Raw genomic sequence first — 15,530 nt, forward strand, 5'->3', positions numbered from 1 at the left:
GAAGATTGACTGCTTAGGCTTTTTGGGAGTAATTTCAATTTATAAATGTTTGTTTCTTTTGGCACTGGAGATTTCTCCTTCTCTGTATTTTGGATTTTAAAGGAGTTGTGTAGTAAAGCAGCTTGTCTGTAAATAAAGTGGCTTTCATGCTCACCTTATTTTCACCCAGGTGACCTCTGTTTTTGGAGAAAGTAGATCAGAAAATTCATGGCAGTTAGCGGTGGAGTGAGGAGACCTTTGACTCCAGCTGACAGCTGTCACCTGAAAACTACAGACCTAGAGACCCTCTCAGGTGTTATGTCTGTAGTTCTGACAGCGAACAAGAATGTTGTTTACATTTTCTGTAAGCCAAATTCTCCCCTTGTTAGGACTATGTTAGAATAGGGCAGGCAGAAGCTGAGTTTTCATCTGTCTTAAGTTTTCAGCAGTGTTGGCTGGCCCATTGTTCGTTCCCATGCTCATATAGAGTGTGTCAGTAGAATTTATGACTGAGTCTGTTTATAACATCACTTTGGAAATTCTTCAACAAGACATTGTTTTTTCAAGTTGGGCAGTATCACACAATGCTTAATGTGCTTATGAAAGAGAAAAAAATGAGTTAAATTCCAAAGATGTTTAAGATTTCAGACATTTTTCCTATGTGAATTAGTTCTTTATTAGATTGTTGATTTAATTAGCATTCAACGAAAACATGTTTCTGTTTTGATTGTTGAAACATTCTTTAAATTTGTTATTTTAATCTGATACAAAATCTGTTAGGAACTGTTTGAATAAAATGCAGAGTATTAGGTAGGGTATATACTGTGTTCTGTAAACAGGATGCTGACGAATGTGTCTGCCCATTGTCCCCCCATCTGCCTATGTCCTGCTTTGTGCCAAAAGAGGTTAAGGCAAAGGTGAGGGCTGCATGGATATTTTGAACTTCATTCTGTTAATTTTCAGCTTTGACCAGTTTTGGGGGAAGTTTTCTATTTCTACTGATGAGAATAATTATCATCTAGAACCTGCCCATCCAGCTAGAGTCTCTGTAAGTGGTCACATGGGCTCCTAGTTCATGACCAGAGCCCAGAGTCTATGGGTGAATAATGAACCTGCGATTGGACTTCCTCCGCCGGCAGCGCACACAGGGACCTCGGTGGGCCCAGGGCCATGAGGGAGATTGGTCCTCTTGGAGAATGAAAGCTTTTCTTTTGGTCTCTTTCTGAATCTTGTATATTCCTGCGATTGAACATAATGAAATATGAGTTTATTATACTGTTTGCGACCTTGCTTTCCAGCGTCATTATGGACGCCTTCTTGTTCGATGCCTTTGTCGCTATTACATAGTTGTCTGTGGGCCGTAAATATCTAATTTGTACGAAATGACTGATTTTGATATTTGTATAATCCTCTAGTCAATTTAACTAAGTTCAGCTTTTCACAGCCCTCCGTGCTGTGGCTGCTCATCTGATTACACTGCTCAGGGGAATAAGGTTAAGGGCGGGCTGTTGGTAACCAGAGCATTTCCAGGGCTTTAGTTCAGCAGATGGGCTGCTTGGCTATATTCATACATCTGCTTGCCTGCTGTGGCAGCTGCTGCTGCTTCACGTTGTGTTCTTTTGTTCTGTTCCATCCAAGAATGGAACGCTAGGAAGTGTAGTGAATGGATTAATTTAAGGTTAAGGTTAGTGTTTTGCTTGCTTTCTAAGTAACCGATCATAATAATGCTTCTGGTAGAAGCTAATGAGTTTCTCTTAAAGTGAACTAGATTTATAAAATACAGCTCAGCAAGGGGGCTAGATTAGTATTGTTGATGGAAACCAAATTCACATGCATAAAATACTGGCAGTTTTTATCGTTTGTTCCTAATTCTTTGTTTTCTTCCTTCCTCTTCCCCACCTCCTGCTCCTTTCTAGGACCTATATCCAGACTTTGCCTGACACTGCAGGGTCCAAGAGAATTAAAGAAATATGGAATGACATGAAGAAGATTAGTTCAGGATTATAGGCTTTGAGGACAAACACCTCAGTGGAGTGAAGCACAGACAAGCTCCTGAGCTGTAGTTTGGAGGAGCCGTGTGTTGGAAGAAGATGGCGGATCCAGGAATGATGAGTCTTTTTGGCGAGGATGGGAATATTTTCAGTGAAGGCCTTGAAGGTCTTGGAGAATGTGGTTACCCTGAAAATCCAGTGAATCCCATGGGTCAGCAAATGCCGATAGACCAAGGCTTTGCCTCTTTACAGCCGTCCCTTCATCATCCCTCCACTAACCAGAATCAAACCAAGTTGACCCATTTCGATCACTATAATCAGTATGAACAACAAAAGATGCATCTGATGGATCAGCCGAACAGAATGATGAGTAATGCCCCTGGGAACGGACTCGCGTCTCCTCACTCGCAGTATCACACCCCTCCTGTTCCTCAGGTCCCTCACGGTGGCGGTGGCGGTGGTCAGATGGGAGTCTACCCTGGCATGCAGAATGAAAGGCACGGGCAGTCTTTTGTGGACAGTGGCTCCATGTGGGGCCCCCGGGCTGTTCAGGTACCAGACCAGATCCGAGCGCCCTACCAGCAGCAGCAGCCGCCGCAGCAGCCCCAGCCAGCTCCGTCGGGGCCACCTGCGCAGGGCCACCCTCAGCACATGCCGCAGATGGGCAGCTATATGGCGCGTGGGGATTTTTCCATGCAGCAGCACGGTCAGCCACAGCAGAGGATGAGCCAGTTTTCCCAAGGTCAAGAGGGCCTCAATCAGGGAAATCCTTTTATTGCCACCTCAGGACCCGGCCACTTGTCCCACGTGCCCCAGCAGAGTCCCAGCATGGCACCTTCCTTACGTCACTCAGTGCAGCAGTTCCACCACCACCCCCCTACTGCTCTCCATGGAGAATCCGTTGCCCACAGTCCCAGATTCTCCCCTAATCCTCCTCAACAAGGGGCTGTTAGGCCACAAACCCTTAACTTTAGTTCTCGGAGCCAGACAGTCCCCTCACCTACTATAAACAACTCAGGGCAGTATTCTCGATATCCTTACAGTAACCTAAATCAGGGATTAGTTAACAATACAGGGATGAATCAAAATTTAGGCCTTACAAATAATACTCCAATGAATCAGTCCGTACCGAGATACCCCAGTGCTGTAGGATTCCCATCAAGCAGTGGTCAAGGACTAATGCACCAGCAGCCCGTCCACCCCAGTGGCTCACTTAACCAAATGAACACACAAACTATGCATCCTTCACAGCCTCAGGGAACTTACGCCTCTCCACCTCCCATGTCACCCATGAAAGCAATGAGTAATCCAGCAGGTACTCCTCCTCCGCAAGTCAGGCCCGGAAGTGCTGGGATACCAATGGAAGTTGGCAGTTATCCAAATATGCCCCACCCTCAGCCATCTCACCAGCCCCCTGGTGCCATGGGAATTGGACAGAGGAATATGGGCCCCAGAAACATGCAGCAGTCTCGTCCGTTTATGGGCATGTCCTCAGCACCGAGGGAGTTGGCCGGGCACATGAGACCAAATGGTTGTCCTGGTGTTGGCCTTGCAGATCCACAAGCAGTCCAGGAACGACTGCTACCTGGCCAACAGCATCCTGGTCAGCAGCCGTCTTTTCAGCAGTTGCCAACTTGTCCTCCGATGCAGCCCCACCCGGGCTTGCACCATCAGTCTTCACCGCCACACCCGCATCACCAGCCTTGGGCACAGCTCCACCCATCACCCCAGAGCACCCCGCAGAAAGTGCCTGTGCCTCAGGTAAGGGAGCTCGGATCCTGCCTGCTTTACGGTGTGAAATGTAACACGGTGAACTTACCTCATAGGATTTTTCTTTAAACTTCATGAAAAGCTTATTCATTATGAGTTCCTTAATTTTTATTTTGTAAGCTGCCCCAGAATCTCATTTTTTTCTATTACTCCCTTTATTTACTCTTACATAATTATTGGCTTATGCATTTATTCGCCTATTGAAAAAGTCTTGAATCCTCCTCTCTCAGGAATTGTGCTAAGGATGCATAGATAACTAAGCCTGGGTCCCTGTCTGAAGGAGCTCTGTGGTCACTGCCAGCAGGAGGACAGACTTTGGACTCAGAACAAACGTTGTTTTTTTCCTTCTCTTTCTTCTGTTCTTTCTCTTTCTCTCTCCATTTTGAAAATACGTGGAAACTTTGTTTCCAACGAAATTTTACGTTTGTGGTTGTCCTTCCCACCACTTCTAGAAAATTATAATTCTTTTCTTCGGGAGGTTGCAAAATGTGTTCTTCTGTAATATTTATTTTACCAACTATTGAATGTTAGTGTGAACTTAAATTTCAGACTGTGGGAAATCACAGTAAATGATAACCCACAGAAAGTGTTTGATCTCCAAGAGATTTGGCTACCCAGCACTGAGACAGGAGTCTTCCTGTGTGTAAGCTGGGATTTTTGTTATCCTGCAGAATTTATAAGCAAACAGATTTAAGCTCTCATATTCATGAAGACATCTTTCCATTGTAAATGTTGGTGTTTGTGCCCTAGGTCTAAGAAAAATAAATTAATACGTATATGTACAGATTATTCAGAGTGTTATTCAAAAATACATATTGATCTTACACTGTGATTGCAACTCCGAGTTTGGACGGCACAGTCAGTGATTTTAGAGCTGTAAGGCACCATTCTTGTCGTTAATGAACTTAGAGTCAATTTGGGGAAACATGACCAATATGTGAAAATATAAAGCAGAGTAAAAGACCATCCGTGATGATGTGACAAAGTGTCCAGAGAGAGGAAATACCTGTGGATGAGGGTGCTTGGAACTTGGCTAGGACTTAGCCAGGGAAAGTGAACCGAGGCTGAGGCTGACGTTTCAGCTTGGGGGATAGTTCCTTACACGGGCATGGGAAGGTGAGCTTGCTGCACGGCAGGGCTAGATGGTAGAGGTCTCATGTTCTCTTTTAAGGAATTTGGACTTCAGTGGGGAGTCAGTGATATTGATTAGACAGTCCACAAGATGGCTCAGGAACCAGAAATGAATTGTGAGTGGGTGCTCCAGGCCTGTGAGGACAGTTTGGACTTGGATCAGGGAGTGGGAACAGAAGGATGTGAAGCAATGTGAAAACAAAAGGCTTTGGTCAGGAAACAAAGCCTTTTGGGGCATCCCAGTGGAGAGGCTTTTAGAACAGAGACTCAGAAACTTCAGCCTCTGTGGGCTTGGGGAAGTGGAGGTCGGGAAGGCCTCCTGGGGACCTCAGGACACAGCACATGCAGGGGTTTTTAGGGGTTTTGAGGAAGCTGCCCTCAGCATCCAGGACACTTGGAGATTCTCAGGAGGGGCCCCGAAGTCAGTGGGAGCCTCCTGGGCCTCAGCCGCCTGACCTGCCATCTGTGCTGCCCGAGAGAGAGCCACTTCTGTTCCCTCCGGGAGTCTAACCTGCAGCCAACGGGAAAGGGCCTCTGGGACCTGTGGTTCCCGGACAGTGTGAAAGGAGAGGTGAGAAAGGCAGTCTGGCAAGGTGCTGGAGAGCCGAGGGCCTGGGGAAAACAAAGGCAAAGGAATGAAAGGGAAAGATCAAACCCAGCTAATTTGTTCTCCTTTCTATCAACTTCAGGGCAGAATGGTCCTCCTTAGAGTTGACCGAACGTGCTGTCCCCGAGGCCGGCCAACCTGGGGGGCTTCTAGGGCAGAACTGAACGTGGCTTATTTTCCAGGAATTATTTTCTTCTTCTTTGGAAAGTTTCTCGTTAAACAAGGGATCTTTTCAGAGCAGTGGTTCGCAGACTTCTCCTTGTCTGACGTCTTCTTCACTGGAAGATAAACCCAGTTGGAAGGAGATGCCTGTGATTATAATCTGGTCCCCGATGGGAATTGCTGGCCTCCTCCAGCTGTCCCTAGTTTTTAGAGTGGACCCAGCATATCTCAAGGGCCTTTCAGAGGACACGTGTGACTGTGTGGCCTTTGAATCACGGAACGCTGCGGGGCTCCGTGTGTGCTGTGTCCTGGCTGGATGGTGGGACACCAGGCACATGTCTGTTTCTCTCCAGCTTCTCGAGTGCTCCATTGTAGGCAAACTCGGAGCCAGTGACGGGCTGTACATAGTACATTTGTGGTATTTTCATTATACGTACAATTGTGTTTTTTTATTTCACTCATGGTATTTGCTTTTTTATTTCTGCTTAACTTCGTGTCCTCTTCAGATTTTGAAGCACAGTTTTGAAGGCAATACTAGGGAGGTGTAAAGTCTTGGGAAGCACATAGACTTTAAAGTCAGAAAAGCGTCTGAATCCCAGCTTTATCCTTATTAGCTTGGTGACCTTGGGCAACTTACATAACCTCTCTGAACCTCGGATTCTTCATCAGTAAAACAGGAAAAATAGTACCCGTAACAAAGAGTGTTGAGATTAAGTGGGGCAATATATACCAAGTGCCTAGTATAATGTCCAGCTCATGGAGTATACTCCTATGTTAATTCTCCTCTAGGTTTTAGTTTCTGATCTCCTGAAATATAAACCTTGCTTTATAATTATATCATTTAACATGTAAACATATGTAAAATTATTTTATTTTTAAGGAACAGGGTAAATATTATGAAATATTGCCTTAGTTATGAAACTCTAAATTTGATTTGTGCAAATACTACCCCCTTTAGCCCATATTACAGGGTGTGATGAAGATAGTGGTATGGGTAATTCAGAATGCTATCACATAATCCTAAAAAAATCTCTCTCTCCCTCTGAATGACTCATATTCTATTCTAGCACATATATCTAATCATGTTTTGCTTTAGAACTACTAAAAGTATTTTGCATTTCCTCTGTGATAGAATATTGGTTCAAAACCATGCTGTGTAGCAGAGAAACTACCAGATTAAGTTGAAATATTGGTGTAATTTGCTGAATTATCACCATTCAGATATGCTTGTTGACTTTTTTATCTTGAGTTTTTCACTTTTTAAGAATAGAAGTTATGCTTTTTAAATGTTTCATGGGTTCTGAACAGATACTTTCTAAATTATATAACACATTTAAGTATCTTTAAGATAAGTTTAACTTTATATTGAAGAGTCAACAAGGGATAGTATTAGAAAGGCCAGAGTTCATCAGACCATAATGTTCATTGTGGTGTGTGGGCATATTCTTTAATGGAAGTTCTGGGCTATCCTGATTATTTGATAAAATTTATAGGGAGAGAAAAATCTCTTGGTTACTTTTCTTTCCAATAGCTGATTAGAACAGTGGTTCCTCAACTTTTTCATCTCAGACCCCTTTACACTCTTAAAAATTATTGCGGACTCCAAAGATCCTTTGTTTATGTGTTATATGTGTTGATATTTACTGTCTTGGAAATTTAAACTGAGGACGGTTTGAAATATTTATTTGTTAATCGTTTAAAAATAAAAAACCATTATGTGTTAACATTTTTAAATGAAAAATTACTGTTTTCCAAAACAAAAAAAATTAGTGGCATTGTTTTACATTTTCTCAAAGGCTGGATTCTCATGTCTGCTTCTGCATACAGTCTGCATACAAGTCATGAGTCTTTGGAAAAGCCCACTGTTTGTTTGGAGAGAATGAGAGGGAAAGGCAAGTACCAGCTCAGTGTCGGTATGAAAACAGTCCTGACCGCCCAGAGCCCGGGCCCTGGGCCCCTCTTCCTCAGAACTGCTGGCGTGAAGGCAAGAAGCAGACCTCAGAGTCTGTAGCTTTTGAGTAGAAGCACCACCGACTGGTTACTGATCCCGTGACTGTGGGCAGGTTACTTAACCTCGGGGCCTCGATTGCATTATCTCTCAAGTGAGGGTTGGTGTACCTTCCTGGTTAGAGGCATAGTGAGATTAACAGTAACGTCTTTTCTTTTAAATGCTTAACGTGGTGTCAGACGCATGGTGGGGTCTCAAAAATGATAGGTTATCATTGGGCAAATGTACAAAATTGCCTGTTGCAAAATCTTAAAAATAATCTCAGACTCTTATTTTAATGTTAACTGTTGTCAGAGTTGACTTCATTTCCTTGGTTTCAGGGAACAGTTATCAAATATTGAGGCTCCCTATATGCTACTCGTCAGGAAAGAGGGAAAGACCTTACCGGAGGCGGGGGAGGTGGTGCAGGCAAGGATCTGCCGTGGAAAGCACAGCACAGAGAGAAGCACTGCGTGCTTTGGGAGCAGCTCCTAGTCCACTCTTAGGGTGAGCGAGGCTGGGGTCTGGGAGGGTATTCTGGGGGGAAGTGATGTCTTGGCTGAGATGTGAAGGATCAGTCTGAGTTGAGAGGTGGATGGTTAAAGGGGGAGGGACAAGAGTTGAAAGCTTAGGAGATAATGAGTGCAAAGATGAGAGAGCCCCGTGGACCCTGAATGCCCCTCAGTATTACTGGAATGTAGGGGCTGGGGCTTGGGAGAGAGAAAGCCACACGGTCCCCCTGGGGGACCTTGTCAGTCATGGTGTGAAGCTTAGACTGGGTCCCGTGTCCATGGGGTGCCCCAGGAGGTTTTCGGCAGGGGCATGGCACCATGAGGGCACTTTGCAGCACCTTAGGCACAGGAAGAGAGCAGCGAATGGAGCGTTTATCATGCCTGGTGGACGTGGGTGAAACAACTTAGAAGGAAGACACATTGTCATTTTGTTCTTTTGAAGAGTTTATCTATGAAAGACTGTGGTTAAGTGTATTGTCCTTCAGGTTACAGGCAAATCTCCGAGTTTCTGAGTAATGTATACTGCACAAGTCTACACAGGTATCTCAGTTCATGGATTATGCTCTCAGATGGGCAAATTCTGGTGGAATTTTTAGGATCTGCACCATTGTATTCTTAGAATAAGTATATTTTTGATACATTTGTGCCCCATTCATTAATTTGGTCCTGAAATATAGTCATGGTGAAAAAGAACACAGGCAAAAAACTTTTAAAAGACTGCTAAGATTGAGGTGATGGGTAATAATTTCTGTGTCCTAATTTCCCTTGGGAGATTAAGGAAAAAAAAAACAACCTAGAAGAATCAGTGGTGCAACTTTTCCAGTTCTCTCTCTTTAAATAGCCTTTCTGGGAAAACGTTTTCCTGGTAAATCTCAACTAGAGTCAATATTCTACTGAAATTCCCTCAGTTCACCCAGTAAATACAGAATTCCAGACATGAGTAGAGCAGTTGGCAACTACTAAATAAATTTTTATGGAAAAAGTGGCCGTGCATCTCAAGCCTTATTTATGCAAATTGTGATCAGAGGTAGAAAAAAACGCCCTTTTAATAGCCAGTAGACGTATCCCTATGAATACTACTCTTGATATACTTTCACACCCCTAAAGATGTCTGGTAGAGAGGAGGAAACACAATCTCTAAAGAAAGCCCAGCTTTCACCTCAGTGGCGTTGGGGGCCTGTTCTAAGTGTACCCACGTTCAGAGGACAGGCACCTGTGCTGGGACCTCGTTGGAATAGGCTGCCCCTCCAGCACTCACAGGGGAGTCAGAGGAATCATCGCTTTCCCCCGTGCTGGTGGCTCACTGCTTGTTTCTTCACGACACCTTTGGTTGAAGCAAGCCATCCATCCCTGACTGCTATCTACTTTACTAGTCGATTGGCGGCCAGTGGTTTTTCATGAAGACTGTATTTCTTCTGATTACGTCAATTTGTATGTACACCAGCTTAATGAGCACCTCCCTGCATTTTCCCTCAGCATAGCTGGTTTATCCCAGAGGTCAGAGTTTCAGTGGGTTAAAATGGAAAATACTAAGTGTAGAGTTAAAGCAAAGGAAAAAATTCTACTTCATCTATTCTTTCACCCCAAGATCTGAAAGAATGAATGAGCCACATACTAAATGGTAGCCTTGCCTCTTAGTGGCTTTTATTTTATAAAAGGCTATTGTTTTCTATGACAGTCAGATATACTGTAGGTAACAAGAAGTTAGTTTTTAAATTTACTTTCAAAGCCTGGAGATTAGCCAGCTGCTAAGTGTCCCAAGTAGCCAATGGATTTTCTTAAGTTTTATTTTTTTAATTTTTTTTTGTGAGGAAGATCCGCCCTGAGCTAACATCTGCCAATCCTCCTCTCTTTTTGCTGAGGAAGACTGGCCCTGGGCTGACATCCATACACATCTTCCTCCACTTTATATGGGACGCTGCTGCAGCATGGCTTGCCAAGTGGTGCATCAGTGTGCGCCTGGGATCCAAACCGGTGAACCCCAGGCCGCCACAGCGGAGCGCGCGCACTTAACTGCTTGCGCCATTGGGCCGGCCCCTCTTAACTTTTAGTTTTTATTTTATTTTATTTTTTTTGTGAGGAAGATCAGCCCTGAGCTAACATCCATGCTAATCCTCCTATTTTTGCTGAGGAAGACCGGCTCTGAGCTAACATCTATTGCCAATCTTCCTCCTTTTTTTTCCCCAAAGCCCCAGTAGATAGTTGTATGTCATAGCTGCACATCCTTGTAGTTGCTGTGTGTGGGACGCGGCCTCAGCGTGGCCGGAGAAGCGGTGCGTTGGTGCGCGCCCGGGATCTGAACCCGGGCCGCCAGTAGAAGAGCGCGTGCACTTAACCGCTAAGCCACAGGGCCGGCCCCCCTCTTAACTTTTAAAGAGCCACTTTTAGATACTACATTTTAATCTTGTATCTTGGTTGCCTCCATTCAACTACATTTAAGAATTATTTATTGAGTGTCTGTTATGTGCCAAGCACTATGTTAAGGACAGAAATTGGTGATGTGGTGGAAGGTGGTGTGGAGATAAAGGCCCTCACTGAGATGGAGAGGGAATTTTGTGAAGTATAATCTTCTGGCCATCATTTCTTTGTGTACCTACTATGTGCTAGACCAGTGCTGTCCCATTGAAATGTAATGGGAGCTGCAAATACAAGCCACGTGTGTTATTTTAAATTTTCTAGTGGCTACATTAAAAAAAAAAAGAAACGGGTGAAATTAATTTTAGTAATATATTTAACCCAGTATATCCAAGATATTATTCCAACACATAGTATAAAATATTACTAACGAGATATTTTACACAAGTGTTTGAAATCTAGTGTGTGTTTTACATGCATAGCTCATCTTGGGTTGAGATGCATTTTAGGTGTTCGGTGGCCCCGTATGGCTGGTGGCTGCCATCTTCAACAGTGCCGTGCTGGACTCTTTCCGTAGCAGTTGCTTCAAATTCTTTTCGAAAACAAGTCAGAGTATAAATAAATTCGTGCACTTATAAATAAATAAAAAATTGTTTAGTTTAATTACGATAGTCAACCTCCAAGGCAGATGTTAGCACCCTCATTGTAAGGTTGGGAAAGTAGGAGCGTTGTTTTAGATATCAACAGTACGTGTAGTGTTGGAGGTGTGTGTGTACTATCAGTATCAGCTCATGAAAAGGTAGATTACTGAAGTGAAATTTCGTTTGTTTGGATTTCAAAGAAGGCTGTCGAATGTCTTTCTACTTTCTTGTAGGAAAAAATAGTGAGCTTCTCTGAAAGGTGGATTACAACCATTTTCAAGATTTTAATTTCAAGTTGGTTTTGGATATTTTTAGTAGTTATTTAGTTATTATTTTTTTCCCCTAACTCAGAATCTCTCTTTGCCTCTCTGTCACTAATGCTTGTTTCTTTATGAGACTGATTCTCCAAGGATAAGGGAGAAAGCCTTCATTTTTACTATTACGCATGCAGGGGCCTCCCCTTACTTTTTTCTGTCACCTCTTTCTTGCTGCTTTCTTCTTCTTCATTTTATCAGTCATTCAGAAAGGCCGTCTCTGGCCCTGTGGACAGTCGTTGGCTGAGAGAGGAGAATTGGGAAGTGGGTCAGGGAGTCTAGGGGAAAAGCATAGCTAGACCTAACGTGGAGAATTCAGTCTTGACATCTGACTATTAATCTCCATTCTTGGTAGTTATAGCTGTCAATCTACGGATAATCTCTAAGTAACCATGAGAGATGGCCCTTCCTCTTCCTTTGCTACTGAACACAGCACCTTGTTCTTGCAGCAACTTGTACTTGTGCTTTTGCCTTGCAAAACTGTAGCCCGTGATGGAGCATCACCATGAGTGAGGTTTTGTGTTTTCTTCACTTAGTGTAAAAACTATAGGAGAACCTTCTAGGAGCTGGGATGTGACCTGGAGGTGGTGGTGCTGTGGAGGATTTAAAGGGAGTTGGCAAAAGCCAAGAAATTGGCACCATTTAAAAAAGTCAAAAGTCAACATAGGTACGGAGGCACATATCACCCTGCTTGCTTTTTTCCTGGTTTGGATTGGATGGTGCGAGTGATGGCCAGGTAAGGCTGGGAGGTGTTTCCTTACGTCCTGTTTTAACGATTGAATCACAATCATCACCCAGACAGTTATTTGAAGCAAACATGCCATTTTGATGCTTTTTCATGAAGCGCATAGTATTTCTGATCTACTTTATAGCGTATTTGGCCTGTTCTCCTCCACTCCTTTCTCTGTTTAATTTAACTCTAAATAATGCTGTACCACAGATTTCAGGAAAATTCTTAGACTTTAATGCTGGGTGAAAGCAAAAACAGTTGTTTTGAGCTGGAACTAAGAGACATTAATCTCAAAGGCATTTTCGTTTTGTTTGTTTGCTTTGGCCATGGTCATAAAGAGTTGGAGAATGTTTTGGAGGTGCAAGTGGTGATGTTGGAAACTTTGTTAAGAGTTTCTCGAATGATGTTCTACTTATCTTGTGCCCTTCCTACCTCTTCACGAGCTGGCTGGAGCAGGTTTGTGGCATTAGTGTAAGAATCCCATCCTCACCCAGTTGATGGGCTGTGGAGTCCCTGCCTCTTGCTTATTGGAGGGGGCTGGGAGCATCGCAGGGGGGATTTCCCTGCTGCTGAGTAGGCAAGGACTTTCAGACTATTCTTTTTCTGAAAAATTTTTTTTTTGGTGAGGAAGAATAGCTCTGAGCTAACATCTGTTGCCAATCCTCCTCTTGCTGAGGAAGATTGGCCCTGGGCTAACATCCATGCCCATCTTCCTCCACTTTATATGTGGGACGCCTGCCACAGCATGGCTTGATAAGCAGTGCATAGGTCTGTGTCCGGGATCCAAACCTGCCAACCCCAGGCCACCAAAGTGGAGTGTGCGACCTTAACCCCTACGCCACTGGGCTGGCCCCTGAAACTTGTGGTTTTTTTTTCCGAGGAAGATCTGCCCTCAGCTAACATCTGCCAATCCTCCTCTTTTTGCTGAGAAAGACTGGCCCTGGGCTAACATCCTTGCCCATCTTTCTTCACTTTATATGGGACGCCACCACAGCATGGCTTGCCAAGTGGTGCATTGGTGCGTGCCAGGGATCCAAACCGGCGAACCCCAGGCCACCACAGCGGAGTGTGCGCACTTAACCACTTGTGCCGCTGGGCCAGCCCCTGAAACTTTTTTTTTTTTTTTAAAGATTTTATTTATTTATTTATTTTCCCCCCAAAGCCCCAGTAGATAGTTGTATGTCATAGCTGCACATCCTTCTGCGTGCCCGGGATCTGAACCCAGGCCGCCAGCAGCGGAGCACGTGCACTTAACCGCTAAGCCACAGGGCCAGCCCTGAAACTTTTTTTTTTGAAGTTATATTTCTGAATGTACTTTTTTTTTTTTTCTGAGGAGGATTCGCCCTGAGCTAATATCTGTGCCAGTCTTCCTTGCTTTGTATGTGGGTCGCCACCACAGCATGGCTGACAAGTGCTGTAGGTCTCTGCTTGGGATCCAAACCTGCAAACCCGGGCCACTGAAGCAAAGTGTGCTGAACTTAACCACTAGGCCACGGGGCTGGCCCCTCTGAATGTACTTTTAATGAAGGGGCAGTGTACATAGACTTAAAGTTTTTAGTGAATATGGGAATATTTGAAACTAAAGTTTAATTTTTAGATCACGCTTCTTGATGGACTCTTACAGCCTGAATATTCTCTTTAACTTAAGAAAAATCATATAAAGTTGTGGGATCATGCAGTTATGATATGTTTTTGCTGTTAATCTTGAAGACACCTCAAAATGTTAGTATGAAGAGATGGCCAGACTTTAATACCACTGTGGAGGTTAGTCCCCACTAATGGAGAATTTACTTTAGTCTTGGCATTTTTAATGTTACTGTCCATTCTCTGTAGTTACAGCTGTCAATCTACACATAATCTGTGAGTAACCATGGGCAGGGGTGGAACTGGGGCAATCACCAAGTAGGATGTGCTGAGGATGCTTTAAATTGGCCCGTTACTAAGCTGGCTGCTCCGTAATACAAAGACACGTTCACAAAGGAGAACTTTGTGAAATGCGTGGAGGCGTACCTTGCCTTAAAGGAGATAAGTGAGAAATCTTTCGGGAAAAGAGTTATTGAGTAAGTAGTATTTTGTTTTTGTCAGCTATGTCTTTGCATGTTTGCTCTTTTCACTGTAACTGTCTTCACCTGAACAGTGGGGACTGAACTGAGCACATTCACCTCCACGCTGGACTCAGACGCCACAGCTGCTCTTGTCCTCAGTGTTGTATGTGATGCGACTTTGGACTCAACCAGGTGTCCCTCTTACTTTGAAACAGTGATAGAAGACTTAGCTTTAGGAGGGAAATATTCCAAAGTCCGGTTTTGGAAAAGATCTGTCCTTAGAGCCCAGCTTAAAGCTTGCTCACAGCTTTAGTATTTGTAAGAAAGTTAAAAACCAGTATTTACATATAAATAAGGTCTCTAAGCTAGGGTATCATTGTTGAGGGGAAAAAAAACAGTAAGAGACTAGTAGTTCATAGAGCAAAAATGAGCCAAATCATAAGATCAGTTTTAATAAGTTTCCCTCGTTGAGGACTTGAGAATCCTTTTAACACCATGCTGTGTTAGGTGCTAATCAATATTTCATATTAAATATAAATTTAATTCCATGAATAAGTTAATGGGAAGAGGTGAGTGTCAGTTTGCTTTTTCATTTAGTGTTTCCCTTGTCATTTTTTAAGCATCTCATACCTCTGCTGTCTGTCTGGTGGGCGCACATGGCGTGGTATGGCCAGGGCTCTGCCCCTTGCCACTGGCGGGGAGGTACTGGGGAGACAGGATCACAGGTTGTGAAGACCATTGAGAACTGCATTTGAACCGTGCTCTTCTTAGCAAAGTGCTAAGTGCTCCCTGTGACTTAGCAAGAAATTGGATGCTTACTGAGCTTCCCCACACCTTAGTTTCCTGAGGATCACAATGGTACCAATTGCACAAGATTATTATGAGAATTAAATGCAATAATGGCTGTAAAGTTTTTAGCACAGCCTGTAGCATGTGGTAAGTCCTCAATGAATGTTAAATATTTTATTATAACTATTGTTAATGAGGTTGTTGAAATGAGCTCTTGGAATCCCCCCCACACTTCTACTCTGGTATCTTAAAGTAGAAATACTTTCCCTTATTTTGTAAAACAGAACATTATGTATCAATGCCTTAAAAATCAAATTATCACAATCTCCATAAAGCAAACAAAAATTCATAGTATTTTTATGGGGGGCAAAAATTGCTATCACATTACTGTATTTCTTTTTAATTGAATCTCTAGGAAATGGAGTACTGTATATAAAATATCAACTTCTTTCTCAGTGTTTCATTTCTACCCACTTTCAACCAAAGTGAAAATCATCACTTGGTTTTAAAAACTTCT

At 43.5% G+C, this 15,530-nt stretch overlaps 1 protein-coding gene across 6 annotated transcripts in view; it reads left to right on the plus strand.

Moving 5' to 3' along the window:
- The window catches only part of CHD7 (chromodomain helicase DNA binding protein 7), a 180,752-nt gene that overhangs the window by 56,487 nt on the left and 108,735 nt on the right, over nucleotides 1–15,530 (plus strand). For all 6 annotated transcript variants that reach the window (XM_058528758.1, XM_058528759.1, XM_058528756.1 and 3 more), the window contains one exon: nucleotides 1,896–3,731. In XM_058528758.1, coding sequence (XP_058384741.1) covers nucleotides 2,070–3,731 — 1,662 coding nt within the window. In that variant the 5' untranslated portion in view covers nucleotides 1,896–2,069. The remainder of the gene's footprint in view (nucleotides 1–1,895; nucleotides 3,732–15,530) is intronic.

The sequence above is a fragment of the Diceros bicornis genome, chromosome 33 (genome assembly GCF_020826845.1).
Source record: "Diceros bicornis minor isolate mBicDic1 chromosome 33, mDicBic1.mat.cur, whole genome shotgun sequence".
NCBI lineage: Eukaryota > Metazoa > Chordata > Mammalia > Perissodactyla > Rhinocerotidae > Diceros > Diceros bicornis.